Source organism: Dipodomys spectabilis, unplaced genomic scaffold (assembly GCF_019054845.1).
Source record: "Dipodomys spectabilis isolate Male_0828 unplaced genomic scaffold, ASM1905484v1 ptg000363l, whole genome shotgun sequence".
NCBI lineage: Eukaryota > Metazoa > Chordata > Mammalia > Rodentia > Heteromyidae > Dipodomys > Dipodomys spectabilis.
This window is the reverse complement of record NW_024871040.1, coordinates 3684364-3708193: the sequence shown is the minus strand read 5'-3', so window position 1 is coordinate 3708193 and position 23830 is coordinate 3684364. Positions and strand designations below refer to the sequence as shown.

General features: G+C 47.2%; 3 protein-coding genes across 11 annotated transcripts in view; 2 read left to right on the top strand and 1 right to left on the bottom strand.

Annotated features, from left to right (window-relative positions):
• Positions 1-4280, top strand: part of Arvcf (ARVCF delta catenin family member) — a 60325-nt gene extending 56045 nt beyond the window's left edge. For 8 of the 9 annotated variants that reach the window (XM_042666210.1, XM_042666211.1, XM_042666212.1 and 5 more), the window contains one exon: positions 324-2544. Coding sequence is in view for 1 of the 9 variants with exons in the window: in XM_042666213.1 (XP_042522147.1) it covers positions 324-347 (24 nt within the window). In the remaining 8 variants the exon portion in view is untranslated. Of the gene's footprint in view, positions 1-323; positions 2545-3672; positions 3681-4270 lie in introns of those variants that run through there. The other variant, XR_006145226.1, reaches the window with a different exon arrangement.
• Positions 1944-23812, bottom strand: Comt (catechol-O-methyltransferase). The gene is made up of 5 exons (XM_042666221.1): positions 23796-23812; positions 9050-9335; positions 8082-8275; positions 7628-7759; positions 1944-2820 (listed from the first exon to the last, which is right to left on the bottom strand). Exons 2-5 carry the CDS (start codon positions 9333-9335, stop codon positions 2629-2631), a joined length of 804 nt encoding a protein of 267 aa, XP_042522155.1. The 5' UTR covers positions 23796-23812; the 3' UTR covers positions 1944-2628.
• Positions 11208-23830, top strand: part of Txnrd2 (thioredoxin reductase 2) — an 80440-nt gene continuing 67817 nt past the window's right edge. Inside the window, exon 1 of the mRNA XM_042666218.1 lies at positions 11208-11228. The gene's annotated coding sequence lies outside the window, so the exon portion shown is untranslated. The remainder of the gene's footprint in view (positions 11229-23830) is intronic.

Sequence of the window (23830 nt, the reverse complement as noted above, 5' to 3'; positions counted from 1 at the left end):
GCAGGACCAAAATGCCCAGCTTAGGGAAGGCCAGACTGAGGGCTGAGCAGAAGGGTCCTCCCAGGGTCTACTATGATGAGTCCAGGGAGGGATGGGTCCTCCATACCTTCAAATACCCCTGCATAGGCCCCATAGGACCAGTAAGTCAGAAATAAGTGGTCCCTACTATGACCGTTAGCAGCTGCTTTTGTCCACATAGCTGTCCATGGAGCCCGTGGAGGCAGCAGCTCTGCCAAGATATTGCATGTCACTCTACCCCACTCATTTAGCCCTGCCACCTGCTTGTGTGCTTCTACAGCATTGCCTTATTCCTCCCTTTGCAGGGCTCCAGCCTAGCCATTTCTTAGAGATTGGATCACCTGGAGAAAGGCCCATTCTGAAGTCTGCTGTGGAGCCTCCTGGTGGCAGTTGCTGGCCAAGCTTCTTGCCAGGACCTGACTTGCTGGCACCCCTTCTGTCTTGCCCTGACGGTTGCTCCCTCTGATCTCCTGATCAAATTCCCTAGGCCTGAGTTAGCTGTTTACTGACATGGTGCTGTGTGTGAGTGTGAAAGAAAAGGCCAGGATGGGGCCCAGGAAGGTAGCAAGGGAGGGCACCTGGCTTTGCTCTGGTGGAATAAAGACTGTGTTCCAGAGAAACAGGTCTGGGGAGTGGGGGTCCTGGGGACAGGCAGCTGGGAAGGGAGGAAGGGTCTCAGGAAAGGAAGTTGGACTCCAAAGGGTGGAGGGACTTCCTTTTGTTCGAGGCTGCAAAGTGGGGATCCTGCACTGGATGTCCGGAACCCTCATGCAATGAGATCCTTCCTCAAGTTGCCTCTGGCAGGGGGGGGTCACTGTGATGGCTGCACCTGCATCTGCCCAGAACCTCACTGTAATCTCCGGACTGACCCCCAGCAGCACAGGGAACTGCTGTCCAGTGCCTGCTGTTCAGAGAACCACTGACAAAAAAAAAAAAAAGCATTAAAAATGAAACCAAAATAAGACTATTGGTAGACATCTAAATTTTTTAAAGAAACTTTAAAAATTAAAAAAAAGCAACAAAGAAATTTGTCTTCCATGGCGCAGACTCTGTGTCTCATTGGCTGGCTGGCCCTTCCCTTAGTGTGGAGAGTGGAGGCCATCATTCTACTGGGTGAGGAATGGGCCCCCATGGATTGTTGGGCATAGTGCTGTTGGCGGAGGCACTGCTGCCACCTTTGATGACATAACTTGAGGACAACCTGACTGTAAGGGCCAGCAGTTCCTCAGAATCCCCCCCCTCCCGGGGGTGGCTGAGAGTGACCTGCATTATCTACGTGCATACATCCATGTGCATGGCTCATGGCTGATCTACTCTGCCCTCACAAGATCTGGTTGGCTTCCGGTGATAGGCTGGCCTGGAGCCTGGGAGCAGAGTTCTGGCCAGAGCTCACTGGGCATGAGTGGAATCTACTAGGACAAGTTGATCTTTGTGTCTGGTCTTGGTGGAGCCTCCTGGAACCTCTCTGGTAGATAGCAATCTGGCTGCTTGAAGGTGCCAGGGCAGCTCTGGATTTAGGCAGACACAAAGCAGCTTGGCTTGCTTGCAAGCAGCTAGGCAACCAGCAGCAATGCCCTGGCTGTTCCAAGCCATTTTCTCCCCATAAATTTGGCCAAATGGGATTAGGGAAGGAGATATTTCCAACTAGTACCAATGTGGGTCCAGAAAGGCAGGGCTCTGAATGGCCCTGTGTCCACTATCTCCAGAACTCTGCTCTGTCAGAGATGGCCAGTTCTGTGCTACTTTTCCAGGCAGGCTAACAGGTATCCCTGGCCTGGCCTGAAGGAGCAGTATTGAGCAGAGATGGCTCCCACCCCACTGCCTTAGCCAGGAGCCCTGAGGTTGGTGTGATATTCAGGACCCAGCCAGCTTACAGCACTAGTGCCTGTCCAGAGGTGAAGCTGAGAGGAACCACTCCGTTGAGCTCTTATATCCAAATATTTGGATCTTTAATTCTATTGGCTTTTAAACATGAATTTAGTATATAAGACTACAGTCATCTAACTTTAGTAATGAGGTTACAGTTCATTCTTAAAAAAGGTGAATACTTGCAAGTCAAAAGTACAGGGTGAGGTGGTGGTGGTAATGTCACTAAGGTGCTGCTGCCCCCTGGTGCAGAAAGCCTAAGAACAGTCAGTGCAAAGCCCAATAGATTCCTGATTTTTCCAACTTCTGCTTTCAGGGCCTAATAAGTAAGTTGGTGCCTGATAACCTGTCCTTGGAAACCTGATTGGAATTCATATTACATTTTCCAGTTTGGTCTTTGTTTTTCTTTTTTGTTTTTCAGTTCTGGGGATTGAATTGGGCCTCTTATATGCTAGGAGTTTGTGCTTCCTGAGCTACACTCCCAGCCCCTCTGTCAGCAGTATTTTCCAGGTTTTCTGCAGTGGCTTTGCATAGTAAGCTCATTATTCTTTAGAGTGTGTAGTATGTGATAATCTGCACCAGCAGCACAGAGGTCAGTGTGGACAAATCCCAGGTTCATAGGCCTGAAGTAGACATTGCATGGGGACAGACCCTAGAACCACAGAAGTGGAGTTATCAAGAGTGAGCGTGTCCATCTTGCTCTTCAGAAAGAGGCTGGGTAAGGTGCCTAGTGCAAGGTAGCAGTCAAGTTTGCATCTTGCCCTTGTAGATGGCCTTCTCCAGGCCATCCACCACATTCGTGTACTCTAGGTATGAGCTGTAGTGTGTGCACTCAAAGCTGTTGTTCTTCCGCACATATGCCAGGAATTCTGGTGATCCTGGAATGATGACGTTATCAGCCAGAAGCACTGTCCCCTTCCGCAGTAGGCCACATTCCTGCAGGGGACAGATGGGTCGGTGGTTAGGAGTGCATGGCAAAACCACTCTGAACCAGGCACACCTCACTCCCCCTTACCCCCCAAGGCTGCTGTTTGATGCACTGGCTTATGCTCAATCCTGAGGTCCAAGTCTAACACCTCATTTATTTCCAAGTGGCCACTGCAGAAAAGGGCTGTGCCAGTCCTACCTCAGGCACATCAGCTAAAGATGGAGGTCTTTTGCTCCTCCATTCACTACTTGTGGCACTAGAGATCAAACCCAGGGTTGTGTATGGGGGGACTGGGGGAGCTGAACTCAAGAGCCTGGGTGCTGTCCCTTAGCTTTTTTGCTCAAAGTTAACACTCTACCACTTGAGCCATAGCACTACTTCTAGCTTTTGGACAGTTAACGTTAAGAGTTTCACAGGGCTGGGAAGGTGGCTCAGTGGTAGAGCGCTTGCCTTGCATGCCTGAGGCCCTGGGTTCGATTCCTCAGCACCACATAAGCAAAAAGAAAAAAGCCAGAAGTGGCGCTGTGGCTCAAGTGGTAGAGCGCTAGCCTTGAGCTGAAGAGCTGAGGGACAGCGCCCAGGCTCAGAGTTCAGGCCCCATGACCGGACCAAAAAAAAAAAAAAAGAGTTTCACAGACTTCCCTCCCTGGACTTATTTCAAGTTGCAATCTTCAGATCTCAGTCTCCTGAATAACTAGTATTACAGCTATGAGCCACCAGTGCCCAGCTAGAACCTAGAGTCTTGTACGAACTGGGCAACCACTTGAGCCACTTCCCCAACCATCCTTTACTCCTGTATCCATCTCCAGCCCTCTAGAACAATGTGTGGCACACTGAAGGTAGTCAATAGATGCTTTAAGGATTGTGAGTGGTGGATATGGTGAGCTAAGAGGCCAGTGCATCCTCAGATACCTGATGCCAGAAAAATAGGCATCTATAAGGGAGAGGTGTCCAGGGACATGGGCTGGTATGGTCACTACAGACTAGATCCAGCTTCAACATGGTGACTTTACAGGGATGGGGGCACAGACTACCTCTCTACAGACAAGCTGCTCCTTGGAGGTCTGCTCTGGGTATCCCATAGCACCTATCTCCACTGATGCCTGGGCTGGGGTAAGGGTGCAGTTCTGGTGCCCAGTCTCTGCATAGGGGAAATGAGTCATTACAGGGAGTGGCTCCAGTTGCCAGGTGGGAAACTTGATCGTAGGATGCTTGTCCATCTAAGGTGAGAAGTGTATCTGCTGACATCACATGAAAGAATAAAGGAGTTTTGACTTTGGAAATCTAGAGGATCTTTTTGTTTGTGTGCTGGTCCTGGGGCTTGAACCCGAGGCCTGGGCACTTTACCTGAGCTTGTGTGCTGAAGGCTAGTACTTTGCCACTTGAGCTACAGCTCCACTTAGTGTTTTAGTGGTTAACTGGAAATAAGAGTCTTACATACTTTCTAACCCAGGCTAGCTTTAAAACATGATCCTCAGAATTACAGGTGTGAGCCACCAGCACCTGGCTAGGAGTTTTTTTGTTTGTTTGTTTGTTTTTGTTGGTCATGGGGCTTGAATCTAGGCCTGGGTGTTGTCCCTTAGTTCTTTAGCTCAAGGCGAGTGCTCTACCACTTGAGCCACAGCTCTACTTTCCAGTTTTCTGTGGTTTGTTAGAGATAAGAGTCTCATGGACTTCCCTACCAGGCTGGCTTTGAACTGCAATCCTCAGATCTCAGCCTCCTGAGTAGCTATGATTACAGGCATGAGCCACTGGCACCCAGTGATTTTTTTTAAACATAGTCATAAAACAATTTTTTTTAAAAAAGAAATCTCGCTGGGCACCAGTGGCTCATGCCTATAATCCTAGCTACTCAGGAGGCTGAGATCTTGAGGGTCACAGTTTGAAGCTAGCTCAGATAGGAAAGTCTGTGAGACTTTTACCTTCAATTAACCACCAGAAAACCAGAACTGGAGCTGTGGCTCAAAATGGTAGAGCACTAGCCTTAAGCAAAAGAGCTCAGGGAAGTGCCCAGGCCCTGAGTTTAAGTCCCATGACTGACAAAAAAAAAGAATTTCAATATCTAAGTTGTGAAGCACTTGCCTAGCAGGTATGAGGCCTAGATTTCATTTCCAGCATGTGTGCATGCACACACATACACAAAGCCTAAAACACAAACTTACCTGGTATAGCAGCATACTAAGGAGAATCAAAAGGAAGGTTCCAGATGAGTACCAGTGGCTTGTGCAGGTAATCCTACTAGCTACTCAGGAGGCTGAGTTCTAAGAATTGAGGTTCAAAGCCAGCCCATGCAGTAAAGTCTGTTAGAGTTTTATGTATAATTAAAACCACCAAAAAATCAGAGGTAAAGGGTATGGGAAGCGGCTCAGTGGTAGAGTGCTTGCCTTGGATGCATGAGGCCCTGGGTTCAATTCCTCAGTACCACATAAACAGAAATAGCTGGAAGTGGCACTGTGTCTCAAGTAGTAGAGTGCTAGCCTTGAGCTGAAGGGCTGAGGCACAGTGCCTAGGCCCAGAGTTCAGGCTCCATGACTGACAAAAATAAATAAATAAAATAAATTGTTAAATTTTTTTTTTTAAAAATCAGAGGTAAAGCTATGGTTCAAATGGTAAAGTACTGGCACAAAAAGAAAAAGGGCTGGGTGCTGGTGCCTGTAATCCTAACTACTCAGGAGGCTGAGATCTGAGGACTGAAGTTCAAAGCCAGCCTGGCCAGGAAAGTCTGTGAAACTCATCTCCAATAAACTACCAGAAAACTGGAAGTGGTTCTGTGGCTCAAGTGGTAGAGTGCTTGCCTTGAGCTGAAGAGCTGAGGGACAGAGCCCAGTTCAAGCCCCAGGACCCGGACCAACAACAAATAAAAAGAAGGGAACAAAGGTTCCTGGCCAGCCTTGGCTACACAGGGAAACTGTCTCAAAATAAACAGCAACAATGAAAACAAAGAAATCCCTTGATGTCAGACATCAAAAGCAAATTGAAACAAGTGACCTGGGCTGGGTGGTATTAGCTCTACATGAAATACAGCACTTGACTAACATCCACAAGGTCCTGGTTCCATCCTGGGCATGGGAAAAAAAAGTACCGCCATTCCCAATTCCTGTCTTTTCTTCTTGAGATAATTATCAGCTTTGAACAAGCAGCACTGAGAAAACTGTTAGTTTCCTAGTTACTGAACTGCAATATTTGCTGCTTTTCTAAAAGCAGGCCTCTGTAATTATCACACACACTGAAAGTGCTGAAATCCACTCCATATGACTCAGGCCCTGCTGAAGTCTCTCTTCTGCCCAGGTGAGGCCTGTCTTCTCAGCTACCTGCACTCTGGCCTCAATACCCCATTTCCAGGCTCACACCTCTTCTCTAGGATGAGTCACTTGCCCAGGTTGGCTGCTCATGGCTGTCCTGGCCTAGCCTGCAACTTTCCCTTCTATCCCCCAACTGCCTATCCTCATGGATAGTGCAGATTTTCAATCCCTGAGACATTTCCCTTTCCAACACCAGGGTTCTGCACTGCCCTTCCCAGTTACTCTCTCCACATCCACAGGGCTAATAAGGATCCTTCCATAGAACAGCTCAACTTTTACTTGCTGAAAGCCTTCTGTACCTCTGACTCACCCTGTTGCCACCCACCTGGCTTGTCAGTGCTGGTCCCTTCCCTTTCATGTCCAGGCCATAATGGCTTTGCCAGCAGCCAACCCCCTCATATTTAAAGGTCCAATTACAGCTGGGCACTGGTGGCTTAAGCCTAAAATCCTAGCTACTCAGGAGCCTGAGATCTGAGGATCACAGTTTGAAGTCTGTCTGGGCAGGAAAGTCCAGGAGACTCCAGTTAAACACCAAAAAGCTGGGAGTGAAGGTATGTCTCAAATGTAGAGTGCAAAGCTTGAGTGAAAAAGCTTAAGGGAGAGGATCATGCCCTGAGTTCAAGCCCCAATGCTGTACAATGATAGGCAATGTCAATGAGGTATTGCAATGACAGGGTTCCCAACTTCTGAGAAAACTATGGGTTGGCCACTGGGCAGTGAGGACCAGGTAGAGAGGCCAAGGAGCTCCTCCATGCTCCCTGTTGCCACCAAGGAGGGTCAAAGTTAATGCAAAGCTCAGTTCATTGTGGCTGTTCAATGCCTGAAGCCTCGGCTGCTCACTGAGTAAGGACGGCCCCCTGGCGGCAGCTGAGGAAAGTTGGGGGGGGGCACATTAGAAGTAGGAAACAGATCCCTGGATCTATTTTTTTGTGTGGGTGTGTGTCAGTCATGGGGCTTGAACAGAGGGCCTGGGCACTGTACATGACCTTTTTTGCTCAAGACTAGTGCTCTCTACTTGAACCACAGCTCCACTTCCCGTTTTCTGGTCATTAGCTGGAGATAAGAGCCTCATAGACTTTGCTGCCTGGGCTGGCTTTGAACTGTGATTCTTAGAACTCAGCCTCCTGAGTAGCTAGGATTACAGGTGGGAGCCACTAGTACCCAGCAGAATAGGTCTGCTTTTGTGCTAGCCAGCTGAAGCCCAATCAGTGCTATGTGCTCCTCAGAATTGCTCTCCCTGTTCCTTGGCCCTGTGCCCATTAGATTCAGATGGTCTCATGTATATTGCTCACTACCTCACACTACCTACCCTGCTACAGGCAGGTACATTCCTAATAGGTCATTGGACCTGGCCCTGGGCAGGGACCCACAGCCTAGAACCCTTTTTTCCCATTCTCACCTCTGTGTTCCCTGACTTCAGGTAGGATGCCTGGCTGTAAGAGGATGTGGTCAGCTGGCCTGGGTGGTTCCAGCAGTCCCCATAGGAGCCTGTCTGGTGAAGCAGTGGACTTACCTCTAGGAGAAGGGTATCTGGCAGGTAGCGGTCCTTCCAGTGGTCTAGGAAGACCATATCCAGCGTGTCCACATCATGCTGCTTCTTCAGCTGGGGGATGAGGTCCTGGGAGGGTCCGATCAGGATGGTGACCTACAACAGGGCTCTGTTAGGGCTATGGCCACAGGGAGCCCACATCTGGATTCCCACATGTACACTGCTACAATAAAGATGAGCTTCTACTCTGCCCCATGCCTGCAACAGAGTTTCTGTTTTGTAGGATGGGTATAGAACCTGCTGGAGCTGTGGTCAGGGGAAGGTCTTTCCTTGAACCCCAACCTGGAAAGTATCAGATATTGTGACCCCAACCACAGTGGTGCCCAGAGCTTGAAACAAGCATGGTATGACTTGTGTCTTGCCTGGCACCCCTGAGCCCCAGTATCTATATCACCATAGTCAGGCCTGCCCTACACACCTTGTCCTGCAGGCCAGCAAAGTCCAGCATCTGCTGGGTGATGGCCGCAAAGTCAGGGTTGATCTCCATGGTGATGAGTCTTGCGCCAGGCTGCAGCAGGCGGGCCATGCGCACAGCAGAGTAGCCGCAATAGGCCCCCAACTCCAGCACCAAGGATGGCTTGTACTCCTGAATTACAGTGTCCATGATATGGCCTGGGGGGAGAGGGGAGACATGAGCACAGCTGGATGGAGGTAGGCTCAGTTCTAAGCAACATTCCAAGACTCCCCTCTCTAGCAGCGGGGAGAGTCTGGGGCTGTTTGACCACCTCAGGTCCAAGGACTTGGTCCCATTAGGCATACCCTTTGAACTCTTATGGTCCCTTGGCACAAATGTCCTTCTTTCTTGCCTCCTCAGCTTCCTGGAATCCTTGGAAGGAGCTACTACATTCTAACCCCAGAGTTTGATTTCAGGGTTCAATAAAACGTAACTGTGTCCCAGGCCAGAAGCCAAGGCTAAGGGGAGGCTCCAGGAAAACCTAACTGACTGGTTCCCAGGCAGGTCCCATGACATAGATGAGCAGAGGGCAAGCGGCACTGTACCCTAAGCACCACCTAACACCCTAAAAGCATAGAGCCCTGTCACCAACCTCCTGAGGGCCTCAGAGTTGTGAGGAGTCAACCATGTCCCAGGAGGGATGGATCCCAACTTACCCCAGGTCCCTGGTGGGGCTTGGCTGGCACTCTCCTTACATAGCACATTTTGTCAAACATTCCACTGTGTATAGATTCCTCTAAAGTGTAGCCAGTCTCTGAGCAAACTACCTCAAGTAGGAAGAAAAAGGTATGGCCTGCAGCTTGTCCTATCTGAGTTTGCTCCAAGGTTTCTGCCCTTTAGGGGCCTCTGTTAGGTAAGGGCTAATATTTACAACCACAGTCTCTGGTTTCTATTCCCTCTTCTGCTCCTCCTCCCGAAGCTGGGCTACTCACCTTTCTTGTCACCAACATGCATGGCCCACTCCTTCTGTGAGCAGTATGTGTCGATGACATCCAGCACACTCTGAGGGTCCCCACGCTTCGCATGTTGCTGCACATGGCGCAGGATGCGCTGTTCTTTAGTGTCTCCCATAACCAGGTTATAGATCGGCTGCAGCACAAACTCAAACCAGAAGACCAGTAACCAGCCCCGGCCCCACCGTCTGAGTGACAGTAGGAAAATGAGCAGCCCAAGGCCCAGCAAGACTGCAGCCAACAGAAGGGGCGGGACTCCCAGCATCTACAGGGCAAAGGGGAGCAGGGAGGGGAGAGATAAATGAGTAGGTAAACAAGAGTCCACAGCCAGCCAAGAGCAGGAAGGGGAGGGCTACCAAGGAGAGGCCCTCCCTGCCTCATAATCTTGCTCACAGCTGGAGGTACTGTTGCCATCCCCTATGCTAAGGGCCAAAAGAAGTCATGCCTCAGTTGACTGGGCTAGTGCTAGGAACCTGGCCTCTCTGCCTCCTCCAACATCTGCTGGTGGATAGAGCAGATGTGTGTGAACTTCTACCAGCCCTGCCTGGGCACAGCTCCTGGTTGTGGGTGCTTTCCTAGAGAAGAATATGCCAAGTGAGTTCAGTGGTGAGTTCAACCTTGAATGAGGAACTGACTCATAAAAGGCCATGGGGCCTCTCTTTTCCCACATGTAGTAGACTATAAAGATGTCTTGGAAGGAACTAGTGGCTCATGCCTGTAATCTTAACTATTCAGAAGGCTAAGCCCTGAGGATTCAGGCTCAAGGTGGAGGTGTATGACTCAAGTGATAGAGTGCCAGTCTTAGGCAAAAAAAAAAAAAGGTAAGCAAGAAGTGGGCATCGGTGGCTCATGCCTGTAATCGTAGCTACTCAGGAGGCTGAGATCTGAGGATTGCAGTCAAAGCCAGCCTAGGCAGGAAAGTCCGTGAGACTCTTATCTCCAATAAACCACTAGAAAACCAGAAGTGGAGCTGTGGCTCAAGCGGTAGAGTGTGAGCTGAAGAGCGCAGGGACAGTGCCAGGCCTAGAGTTCAAGCCCCACAACCAGAAAAAAAAATGGCAAGATGTGAGGCTCTGAGTTCAAGCTCCATTACTGCCACATGTACACACACACACACACAAACACGCACGCACACACGCACGCACACACCCTCTGGATTGGTAGCCCAGGACTCAAGTCAAATGGAAGTTCTGCTGAAGTCAACAGCTGACATAGAACAGAGTTCACAAAGTTCAGCGCAGAAATCCATGATTTCTGGCCAGAGATCCTAAAATGGAAAAGAACAAGAAAGAGGGAGTTCTTGAGGAGTTTGTGCCAGGGGCATGTGATCATTCACAAGGAGAGGCTTGTGAATGGTGGTTACACAAGATCCTGCTCCCCAGATGCTGTTTTATTTTGTGCTAGTACTGGGGCTTGAATTCAGGGTCTGGGCAATGTCACTTAGTTTCATCACTAAAGGCAGCCACTTTACCACTTGTACCACATCTCCACTTCTAGCATTTTGCCAATAGAGGTGAGTCTCACAGATTTTTCTGCCGGCTTCTAAACAAGATCCTCTGATCCCAGTCTCCCGAATAGCTAGGATTACAGGCATGAACCCAAACCCCTGCTCTATTTTTGAAGGTGAGGAGAGAAAGCAGCCCAGAGCCTCAGCAGATTCCATATTCCAGAGCCTTTAGTAAGGACTCAGTAGACACAAAACTGGAAAGCTGAGGCTTCACAGGTATGGAAGGGTGATGTGGCCGCTTGGACTTCAGTCTCAGGTCATGTGACTGTTTATACAAGGCACAGTGCACATGTGGCCAGCAGGTCTGTGCACCTGTGCTCGGCCTGAATCCTCATGTACACTCCTGATCTTCACTGGTTTCAATCAGCCAAAGTGATTTTTAAAACTATTTTCAAGCCCAGCTCCTGTCCTCTCCAGGGATCAACTGCAGGGAAGGGCCAGACTCTACTCTGAGATAAGCAGCCATTGTGTGGGGTTTGTTTTTGCCTTTGATTAATCGTTAGAGGAACTGTAATCTGGAAATAATCAAGGTCCAGCTACCTGAGCTGCTTCACTAGGCCAGCTTTGCCTAGGCCTTCCTCAGCAGCAAAGGCAGAGGTTTCCTTTTCCAGTTGCGTAACATGCTCAGAGTGTTCCCCAGCCAAGGACAAGGTACAGGTTTTCTGGTCTTCATCTGCATTGCCCTGTAAAGTATGGTGTCACACATACTTGTACTGAAGAGAAAGGGTCATTTTGCTCAGGCTGAATGCACCCCCAGAACAGCCAGTAGTAAACTTGAAAATGACATATAGGATCAATGGCTACTAAAGGAACACACACAAGACAGTAAGAGAAAGAACAGGAAATGTGTTGACATGGCCTGTGTGGCTTCTAGGAAATGCCCAAACCAGAAGCCTGGAGTGGTTACTGGAACTTGGGGGTGAGTCTCAGAGCCAGAGTGAGGTGTCCCTGCCAGAGGAGGCCCTAGTTCTGGTCCTTGCCTTTAAGACAGTGGATCATGCCATCTTTCTTTCTTTTTGCTCACTACAGGGGTTTGAACTCAGGGGTTTGAATTCAGGACCTTGAACTTGATCAGCTGGTACTTTATCATGAGACACACTACCAGCCCTGCTTTTTACTGGTTATTTTGGAGATGGAGTCTTGTGAGTTTTTTCTCTTGAATCATTATTATCCAGGTTTCAGCCTCTTGGGTACACAGGATTACAGGCATGAGCCACATCCTTCACCAGCACCAGTTCTCAATCCATCTTTCTTTAAGGCCTACGTCCTGTCACAGAGTACTAAAGCCAAGAGGCCCCATAGCCTAGAGTGACAATTGGATCATCATGCCCTCTGCAGGACAGAAGGTGCTATGACCCAAGTAGTGCATGAGGAGCAGCACAGATCATCTCTGGTCTGGAAGATAACAGGAAGTAACAGGGAGAGATACCATGGACACTGAAGTAGCTGGAACTTTCTATTTTTTCCCCCTAGTAGAGGGGATGGAACCCAGAGCCTATTATGTGCTAGGCAATTGTTCTACCACTTGATCCACTCCCAGCCTTTCTTGTTTTTATTTAAATTATTCTTGGACAGGCTTAAATTTTATTATTTTTTTTTGGTGCCAATCCTGGAGTTTGAACTCAAGCCCTGCGTGCTCTCCCTGAGCTTTTTCACTCAAAGCTAGGGTTCTATCACCTAAGTCAACACTGCTCTACTTCTAGCTTTTTGGTGGTTAATTGAAGATTTGAGTCTCATGGATTTTTCTGCCCAGGCTGGCTTTGAACCAGTCCTTAGATCTCAGCCTCATAAGTAGTTAGAATTACAGGAGTAAGCTGCTGGTGCCCTGCTTAAATTTTATTTTTAATTAGCACACATTAATAATAGAAAGGGGTTTCATCATAATTTCTTAGAGCACACTTTGATCAAGTTCACCCCTCTGTTATATTCTCAAATCTCCCTTCTATTTACTTTAAGACAAGGTTTTGCAATCTATCTCAAGATGGCCTCAAACTCTTTTGGTTATCCTATCTTAACCTCCCAGTAGTTGAGATTACAAACTGTGGGCCACTGTATCCAGATACTCCTTTTTTTTTTTTTTTGGTCGGTCTGGGCCTGGGCATTGTCCCTCAGCTCTTCAGCTCAAGGCTAGCACTTTATCACTTGAGTCACAGCATTACTTCCAGTTTTCTGAGTGGTTTATTGGAAAGCCCGGGCTTTCCTGCCTGGGCTGGCTTTGAACAGTCATCCTCAGATCTCAGCCTCCATAGTAGCTAGGATTACTGGCGAGAGCCACTACGTCTGGCAGACACTCCTTTCTTGGAGACAAAGATTTCAACACAGGCTTGTTCTGTTATTTATCTGTAATCCATTAAAAAAATTCTGCCAAGGGTACCAGTGGCTCACATCAATCCTACCTACTTAGGAGGCTGAGATCTGAGGACCAAAGTTTGAAGCCAGCCTGGGCAGAATGTGTGTGAAACTCTTTTTTTTTTTGGGTCCAGTCAAGGGGCCTGAACTCTGGGCCTGGGCGCTGTCCCTCAGCTCTTCAGCTCAAGGCTAGCACTCTACCACTTGAGCCACAGCGCCACTTCCAGCTTTTTTCTTTTTGCTTATGTGGTGCTGAGGAATCGAACCCAGGGCCTCATGCATGCAAGGCAAGCGCTCTACCACTGAGCCACCTTCCCAGCCCATGTGTGTGAAACTCTTATCTCCACTTAACCACAGAAAGCCAGAAGTGGAGCTGTGGCTCAAGTAGTAGAGTGTTAGCCTTGAGCACAAAAAGTCAGAAACAGTGCCCAGGCTCAGAGTCTAAGCCCCCAAAATGATAATAAATAAATAATACAAGAAACAGCATTTGAGTCATGAAATAATGGGCTATTTTGATTTTCTGTATTAAAAAAAACAGATTGGGGATGTAGCAAGAAAGTATAGTCCTTGTCAAATATATTGTTTGATCCCCAGCATCACACACACAAAAAAACAAAAAACAGGGCTGGGAAGGTGGCTCAGTGGTAGAGTGCTTGCCTAGCACGCATGAAGTCCTGGGGTCGATTCCTCAGCACTACATAAACAGAAAAAGCCGGAAGTGGCTCTGTGGCTCAAGTGGTAAAGTGCTCACCTTAAGCTGAAGAGCACAGGGACAGCGTCCAAGCCCCACGACCGACCAAAAAGAAATCAATAAAAATCCTAAAGTAAAGGCCTGATTCAAGTGGTACAATGTCAGGCAACAGTAGAAAAACCTGAGGAAGAGTGCATGAGCCTTGAAGTTCAAACCCCACTATGAACACACACACACAAATAACAAATTCCTAGTAAATGTAACAAATGAATATCTAAAGGAGCCAACATGGACATACAGGCCTGTAATCCTGGCACTTGGGAGGCTAAACCAGGATCAAAATTCAAGGCCAGTTTGGACCACATAATGAAACTGTCTTAAAAATAGAAACAGGCCGGGCAACGGTGGTTCACGCTAGTAATCCTAGCTACTCAGAGATCTGAGAATTGCAGTTCAAAGCCAGCCCAGTCAGGAAAGTCCGTGACTCTTATCTCCAATGAACCACCAGAAAACCAGAAGTGGTGCTATGGCTCAAGTGGTAGAGCACTCACCTTGAGCTGAAGAGCTGAGGGGCAGTGCCCAGGCCCAGAGTTCAAGACCCATGACCGACCAAAAAAAAAAAAAGAATTGGGAACATGGCTCAAAGTGGTAGAGCACTTGCCTCGCATGCTGAGACCCTAAGTTGCAAATACCAGTAGTATAAGACATACTTAAAAAAAAAAGTACAACGTGCCAGGTGCCAGTGGCTCACGCCTGTTATCTTAGCTGCTCAGGAAACAGAGATCTGAGGATCATAGTTGAAAGCCATCCTATAGCAAGAAAGTCCTTGAGACTCTTCTCCAATTAGCCACCAAAAAAATGGAAGTTGAGCTGAGGCTCAAGTGTCAAACAATGGGCTTGAGAAAAAACTGCTAAAGGGTAATACCCAGATCCTGAGTTCAAGCCTTGCATTCACTCACACTCACACACACATGCCAGTACAAAATGATATGCTTAAGTAACAAATGACTTGGTAAACTCTAGAATCCTTAACATTTGAGTTGCCTTAAACTTGGTTTTAAATCTATAGTTTCACCTAGTTCAGGTGATTTGCACCTGTAGTCCTAGCCATTCAGGAGGCTGACATCTAAAGGATTGCAATTTGAAGCCAAGCCAGGAAGAAAGTCCTTAAGACTCCATTTCCATTCACCAGCAAAAAGCCACTAGAGGGGCTGGGAATGTGACTTAGTGGTAGAATGTTTGCCTAGTATGCATGATGCCCTGGGTTTGATTCTCTAATATCACATACACAGAAAAAAACTAGAAGTGGTGCTATGGCTCAGGTGGCAGGGTGCTAGCCTTGAGCAAAAGAAACTCAGGGACAGTGCCTAGGCCCTGCGTTCAAGCCCCGGGACTTTCCCCAGGGGGGAAAAAGCCATTGGAGGCACAGCTCAAGTGGTTAACACCAGCAGTGAGCAAGCAAATAGTTCAAGCCACAATATAGGCAAGACCTAATTAATTTTTTAATTTCTAAATCTCTAGGCCTAACCTTTAATTAATGTGGAGGGAATAAAGCCCAGCAGGGCAGGGAGGAAGAATAATCAAATTATATGCATGTATCATAATAAAACTCTTTGTACAATTAATTTATGCTAATAAAAAATGAGATATTTGAGAAATCAAATCCAGGGCTTCATACATGCTAGGCAAGCACTCTACCACTAAGCCACATTCTCAACCCCACTTCCAGCTTTTGAACTCAGGGCCTGGACACTGTCCCTGAGCTTCTTCAAGGCTATCACCCTACCACTTGAGCCACAGAGCTACTTCTGGCTTTCTGTTTATGTGGTGTTGAGGAATTGAACCCAGGGCTTCATGCATATTAGGCAAGCACTCTACCACTAAGCCACATTCCCAGCCCCAGTCTACCTTTTTTTGCGTGTGTATGTGCTGGCCCTGGGCTTGAACTCAGAGCCTGGGTACTGTCCCTGAGCTTCTTTGGCTCAAGGCTATCACTTTACCACTTGAGCCATAGCACCACTTCTGGCTTTTTCTGAATAATTTATTGGAGGTAAGACTCTCATGGATTTTCCTGCCCAGGCTGGCTTCAAATGGTGATCCGAGGATCTCAGCCTGCTGAGTGTGAGCAACCAGCACCTGGCTCGGTCCAACTTTTTTTCTGATTAACTAGAGATAGAGTTTCTCAGACGGTTTTGTACAGACTGGCTTTGAACTTGGATTCTCAGTTCTCAGCCTCCTGAAGCTAAGATTACATGCATGAGCCTCTAGCATCCAGCTTCACAGGATTTTCTGCCTGGACTGATCTGTTGTCTCTCTCCTCAAGTCCCTGCGATTCTCCCAATCCCAGCTTCCCAGATATTTTGGGAGGATAGGTACATACCTCTGTGCCCAGCTATGGGCTGAGAAGGGGATAAAGTTGTTTCTTAAAGTTTTCTGCCCACAGGCACTGGTGGGTCACACTTGTAGTCCTGGCTACTCAGAAGGCTGGGATCTGAGGATTGGGGCTGGAAGCTTGAAACTTGAAGACTAGGCAATAAAGTTGGTAAGACTCATGTTTTCAATTAACTACAAAAAAAAAAAAAAATCTGAAAGTAAAGCTGTAACTCCTGTGGTAGACCATTAGCCTTGAGCAAAAGAGCTCTGGGACAGTGCCCAGTACCAGCACCAAAAAATACTAAATACATAAACAATAAAATAAACAATTTTCTGCTCAGGCTGGCCTTGAACAGAGATCCTTTGTCAGAGCCTCCTACCAGCCTGATTTTGTTTTTTGGTGGGTTTTTTTTGTTTGTTTGTTTTGGAAAAGAACAAGTGTTGGAGAGGCTGTGGAGAAATGAAAACTCTCTTGGCTGCTGGTGTCAAATGTTGGTGGAGAAAAGTTTTACAGTTCCCCAAAAAGTTCCACAAAGAACAGCACTGACAAAGCAATTTTGATTTTAGGTGTATACTGGAGGAACTGAAAGTAGGAACTCAAACAGACACAAGTCTACTCTTGTCTTGCATAGCCCAAAGCGGGAAGCGATCCAAGTATTCATCCACTGGTGTATGGATAAGCAAAATACAATCAAGACATATAACAGAAATGATTGTTATGGCTGGGTGCTAATGGCTCCTGCCTATAATCATAGCTACTCATGAGGCAGAGACTTGAGGATCTCCATTTGAAGTCGGTACAAGTAGGAAAATCCACTTTACTCTTTTTTTTTTTGGTCAGTCGTGAGGCTTGAACTCTGGACCTGCGTGCTGTCCCTGAGCTGTTCAGCTCAAGGTGAGTGCTCTACCACTTGAGCCACAGTGCCACTTCTTGTTTTCTCGTAGTTAATTGGAGATAATAGTCACGGACTATCCTGACTGCGCTGGCTTTGAACTGCAATCCTCAGATCTCAGCCTCTTGAGTAGCTAGGATTATAGGCATGAGCCACCCCAGCACTTGGCTCCACTTTACTCTTATCTCTACTTAATCAGTAAATAGGCAGAAGCTGTGACTCAAGTGATAGAACACCAACCTTGAGCAAAAAGCTAAAGGACAGTGCTTAGGCCCGGAGTTCAAGACCTAGCACTCACACAAAAAATAAAATGGAGTTCCAATTCATCCTGCAACAAGGATGAATCTTGAAGAGATTGTATAGGTGAAGTAAGTAATCCAGACACAATGACAAATACTGTATGATTCTATGTACTCCTGAAACAGGTAAATCTAGAAACAGGAAGTAAGTCAGAGGTTTCAGAGTTAGGAGGGAGGGGGATGAGGAATTATTTCTTACTAGGTAGAGTTTCTGTTTGGGATGGTGCAAAAGTTCTGGAAATAGTGGTAAGCATTACACAACACTGAATGTACTTAATGCTTAATAAAAGAAAAATTCTGAGAATTTTGCCCTACGATTATGAACAAAAGCCAAGTGCTGTTGGCTCATGCCTGTAATCTTAGCTACTCAGCAGGCTGAGATCTGAGGATCTCAGTTCAAAGCCAGGCCAGGCAGGAAAGTCTGTGATATTCTTATCTGCAATTAATCAACAAAAAGTCAGAAGTGCAGGTGTGGCTCAAGTGGTAGAGCACTAGCCTTGAGAACAGCTCAGGAACAGCACCCAGATCCTGAGTTGAAGCCCCAGGATCACACTCATGCAGTTGTGAACAAAGACCAGAGGGTTGAGACAGACAAAAGGAAGTTAAAGCAGTTGTAGATTTCCTAGTGTACCCAATAAATTTTTGTTATGGGAAAACCTGGGTGGGAGCACAGCTTGGTTATAGTGTTTGCTTAGCATGGGTGAGGCCCTGGGTTCCATTTCCAACCACCAACACTCCATTCCCCCCCCCCCCCCCAAAAAAAAAACAAAAAAAAAACCAGGGTCTCTGCAGCCTGGTCACAGATTTTTCTGGACTGATAATGTAAGAGACAATTTAAAAAATTCACCAACTCTGAATGTGTCCTTTGATTTGAGTGACTCTCCGCTGTAGTCAACTTTGCAATCAACACGGGCTCAAAGAACGACCTGATTCACAGATATATATGGAAGGCAACCTGCCCCTCAAGCAAGCAATGTTGTCTTCCTAATACCTTAAATCAAACAGCCAAAATTAACCCCCAGGAGACCACCTTGTTCCAGTAATAAAGCAATAGCTTCTCTGGAACTCCTTTAAGGACAAAGACTTAGGTTCCTCTTTAAGAATAATTATCATCAAGGGGCTGGGAAGGTAGCTCAGTGGTAGAGTGCTTGCCTTGCATGCATGAGGCCCTGGGTTCGATTCCTCAGCACCACATAAGCAAAAAGAAAAATGCCAGAAGTGGTGCTGTGGCTCAAGTGGTAGAGCGCTAGCCTTGAGCTGAAGAGCTGAGGGACAGCGCCCAGGCCCAGAGTACAGGCCCCACGACCGGACCTCCCCCCACCAAAAAAAATGATTATCATCAAGTAGTTGTATGCAACACATAAATCAAGTCACGAGTACAATGCATCTTGATCGATGTCACTCCTTCCATTGCTCTCTCCCATTATTCCCCCTCCCATCCCTACTCTCAAGTTACATAGTTCAATTTCTATAATGTATGTTGAATATAATAACTGCATTGCTCACTCTTCTTTTGTGCAGGGATTGGGGGTTGAACTCAGGGTCTCCCACTCTTACTTTTTTTTTCTTCCATTTAAGGCTGTCATTTTATCACTTGGAACATGGCTCCACCTCTAGCTTTTTGCTGGCTTCTCACAGAAACCAGGCACCAGTGGCTCACGCCTGTAATTCTAGCTACTCAGAAGGCTGGGATCTGAGGATCGTGGTTCGAATCCAACCCAGGCAGAAAAGTCCCCAGCAGACCCTTATCTCCAATTAACCACCTAAAACCCAGAAGTAGATCTGTGGATCAAAGTGGTAGAGCATTAGCACTGAGCAAGAGCTCAGGGACAGTGCATAGGCGCTGAGTTCAAGCCCCATGAACCGAAGGGGGAAAAAAAGTGCCCAGGTTGGCTTCAAATTGTAATACTCAGATCTCAGCCTCTTGAATAGCTAGGCATAAGCCACCAGTGCCCAACATGAGGCTTGAAAAATAATCCTTAGGGGCAGAGAAGAAAGTTTACAGATTGGAGCTCACTACTGCCACCACTCCTGGTGTAGTCAAAGTCCAGCACCTACACATGTGGAGGTTGCAGGCTTGGAAGGAAGCTGGTGGATGGGGCAAACTGGGCCATATCACGGAAACTTGCTTCTCATGAAAGACAGGAGATACAGGAGATGAAGCTGGGAAATGAGGGCTTCCTTATTGTTTCAACCTCAAGCTCCATCCTGACACAGGCCTTTGACATGTGCATCCACAGGTCAGCGACAACTAACCACTTTCCTTCCAGCACAAATGACATTTAGCCAGACCTGAGCAAGGGGCAAGTCCTTTTTCCCCAAATAACAGCAAGAACCTCCAGGGTTCAAAATCTTCCTTATCATAAGTTCATTTAGGTCATCCCTCTACAAAGCTAGCCTATACCTCTATGGCCCCAGAGGGGCAACCAAGATAGGTGGCAGTTGGCAGGGTGTGGTGGTGAGCACCTGTAGTCCCAGCTACAAGGGAAGCTGAGGTAGAAAGACTGATTGAGGCCAGCTTGAGAGAAGGGAAGCTCATATGTAGAAGCAGCATATATAGGCAGAGCAACCACAAGCCGCACTTTTGGGGCACAAAACCCCACCTCCTTCCCTTTCTCTTTAACTACCTATCACTTGTAACAATCTAGTAAGTTATACATCATTAAACAAAATCTTCTTACTGCCAGATACCTCTAAACTTCGAAACTTATTAAGTATTCCTTTTTTTTTTTAGTCAATCATGGGGCCTGAACACTGGGCCTAGACTCTGTCCCTCAGCTCTCCAGCTCAAGGTTAGTCTCTACCACTTCAGCCACAGTGCCACTTCAGTTTTCTGGTGGTTTACTGGAGATGAGTTTCATAGTTGGGCGCCGGTGGCTCACATCTGTAATCCTAGCTACCCAGGAGGCTAAGATCTGAGGATCACAGTTCAAAGCCAACCCGGGCAGGAAACTCCTAGACTCTTATCTCCAATAAACCACTAGAAAACAGGAAGTGGTGCTGTGGCTTAACCCGTAGAGTGCTCGCCTTGAGCTAAAAAGAGCACAGGGACAGCGCCCAAGCCCAGAGTTCAAGCCCCCCCCCCCCCCCCCCCCCCCGGCCCCTGACTGACCAAAAAAAAAAAAGTTTCATTGACTTTCCTGCCCGGGTTGGCTTTGAACCCTGATCCTCAGATTTCAGCCGCTTGAATAGCTAGGATTACAGGCGTGAGCCACCGGTACTCAGCTCTGAGTATTCTTATTTCCATGGCAATGCTGTTATTACTACAACTTCAGTAAGAATCTGTTCTTGTAACAAGACCTAAGTGGAAACCAAAGCTTTGGTTGGAATGTTCTACTTGAGATCACACATAGAAGCAGATAGGACCAGACAGCTTTAAGCAGCTAAGTTTTTATTGAGACAATGTTTATTGTCTCAATAAAAAAAAAAAAAAAGCCCTCTGGAAAAATCTGGCCTGGTGCCTAGATCGGTTCCGTCTTATATACACCAGAAGAGCCCATTCCTGGCAACCCTAGTAATCTCTGGATAGTTAGAGATCTCAAGAAGAGAATTTAGCTGGGCGCCAGTGGTTCATGCCTGTAAACCTACTCAGGAGGCTGATATCTGAGGGTTGAAGTTCAAAGCAATCCCTGGCAGGAAAGTCCATGAGACTTGCCAATTAACCACCAAAAGGCCAGAAGTAAAAAAAAAAAAAAAAAAAAGTTAAAGGAATTCAACTCAAAGCACCCAGACCCTGAGTTCAAGCTTCAGTATGAGAGACAAAGAGAGAGAGAGAGAGAGAGAGGAAGAGAGAGAATCACCCAAATCGATAGCTATTGCAGGAGTCTGATAGACTTATGGCTCAGGGGCCAGCTTCCTAGCTTGTAAGTCTGAGATTCCTTATGAAAAGTTTTAGCAAACTATCAAAGGCCTGTGTGGTTGAGTATCATTTTTACTACAGTTATGTAAATAATCAGTCCAAGAATAATCTTGGACTGGGATATACAGTAGCTCAGTGGTTGAACAGATGTTCAGCATACATAATGCCCTGAGTTCCCCCCAGCACTGGGTAGTAGGAGGAATAAGGGGTGGTGGGAAAGTGGAGGCAGGGGTAAATCTTGCTTTGACTGTCTGTGATCAAAAAGATAGATGAAGCTGGGCATGGGTGGCTCACACTTGTAATCCTAGCTATTCAGGATGAGATTTGAGGGTCTCAGTTCAAAACTAGCCCAAGCAGGAAAGTCTGCAACTCTTATCTCCAATTAATCACCAAAAAGGCTGGAAAAGAGCTATGGTTCAAGTGTTAGAGTTCTAGCCTTAAGCAAAAAAAATCTCAGACTAGCACCCAGGCTCTGAGTTTAAGCCCCAGGACTGGTGTAAAAAAGAGAGAAAGATAATTTGGGGGGGGGGGGGCGCACTGTCCTGGAGCTTGAACTGAGGGCCTTATGCCCTTGCTTAGCTTTTTTGCTCAAGATGGGTGATTTACCACTTGAGTTACACCACCACTTGTGGCTTTTTGCTGCTTAATTGAAGTTAGTAGTCCTAGGGATTTTTCTGCCTTGCTTTGAAGCCTGATCTTTCAGATCTCAACTTCCCAAGTGGGCAAAATTACAAGTGTGAGCCTCTGACTCCCAGCTTTTCTCTCTTTTTTTTCTGTCTCTCTCTCTTGTGCCAATCCTGGAACTCAAACTCACAGCCTTGCTTTTCACTTGAGATTACAACCAGGGATATCCATTAAATTATTACTGCTATCCTCATTCTCCTGTACCAGGCACTTGAGAGGAGCATTTAGAAAATCTTCCCCCCCCACACCCAATAGACTAAAAAAATTGGTGTATAGTTAACACCCACCGTTAGCTTTTTTCTTTGTTTTCACAGAAATATCCCATTTTGAGATGCCTAACTGCTTGCACCATTCAGCAAATACCCTCATCCTATTTCACCAAGTTCTTTATGAACAAAAGATCACAGAACAGAAAATGGGCTTTTATTGTTTAGGAGAATGAAGGGCATCTCTTTTTCTTGTCGGACAAGTGGGACACACTACCAACATTTTCAGATTCTCTCTTTTTTCTGGGTGGCTGGAGGGGTGGGGATTGAACTCAAGGCTTGTCCAGCAAGTGTACTACTACTTAAGCCACACCCCAAGTCCAAGATTCTCTCCTTGACCAAACTTGGTCAGGCTCTTTCTAAAGACTTAAATACAAATATCTAATATCTCTGAGCTGCATCAGGAGAAAGACTGGAGCATTATGAAAAGTGCCTGCCTGGAAAAAAAAAAAAACAACACTTTAAATTCCTAAAGAAATTTCCTACTGTTCTAGCCAAAAGCTAAAGATAGGACTCCAGTTCCCTTGATTCTGGGGGAGGATAGGAATCTACCTTCCTTAAGTCCCAGCAGCAAATGCAGAAGGCAAGGATCACCCTGCCTCCTAGGTATTTGTAATTGCTCATTTCTTTGACCTCTAATGGACTCCTTTCTCCCTTGGCCCAAGGGGGAAGGGAGCTCAGCTCTTTCCCCTATTTCCTAAAATGTGGTTTTGTCACATTTAAGTGCACTGCTGTTTCCCGTGACTTCCTCTTTCAGCCCTTCTCTGATCCTGCCCAGAAGATGGCAAGTACTCAGGCAACTTCCATGGTATCCCCAGACTTAAAGGAATTTGGTTGTCCTGTCTAACAATAAAAAAGTCAAGCGGAGCAATGGTGGCTCTTGCCTATAATTCTACCTACTTAGGAGACTGAGATCTAAGAATTGTTGTTCAATGCTAGCCAGGAGAAGAAAAGTCTAGAGACTCTTACCTCCAATGAACCACCAAAAAGCTAGAAGTGGAGCTGTGGCTCAAGTAGTAAGGCACCAGCCTTGAGCAGAAAAAGTCAGGGACAGCACCCAGGCCCTGAGTTCAAGCTCCAGGATAGACAGACAAACAGACGGACTCAGACACACACATAGACACACAAACACACGGGGACACACACTCACACACAGCAACAAGGACACCAAAGTTCTTGGCTAGATATAGCAAAATTGTGTTGACTTCTTTCTCTTCCATTCCCACTTGGAGATGAGCCTCCTGAATGCCACCAGATCCCAGTGTTAGGGGTCGGGGAGATAGGCTTCTGTGAGTCCTTTCTTAGTCGGCCAGGTATTCTCTTTTAAAGGGTCACCCCCCTTCCAGGCCTCCAAAAGGTAACCTGTTGGGGAGATTCCTGAAATCCTCAGAACTCCTTAGACCCTCGCTGCTTGCACCCTTTCAACTCTCTGGCATTGAGGGCTGAGACCAGAACAAGGACCATGATGTGTCTAGCTCTACCATACTCCCCGTTAAGTGAGGTAGTGCTCCTGGGACTGGCCCACCTCCCTGATTTGAAGTCCCATCCCTGGCAGACTTGATCTCCCACGACTGGTGCTCCCCACTCCGCACAGATCTTTTAACACCCCTTCCCTCGATCCCTTCCCAAATCCGGTGGCCTCACTCATTCCAGAGGTCACCGCCCACCTACTCATTCAAGATCAGATTTCTAATCCAGATCCGATCGGATCCCCCCAACATCGGCCCGGAGACCCCGGCGCCCTGATTTTCCCGCACGCCTCCCCGCTCCCGTTCCCCGCATCGTCCTTCCGCCCGCAACTCACCTCGTCCAAGTGACTGCTTGTTCCGGACTGGGCGG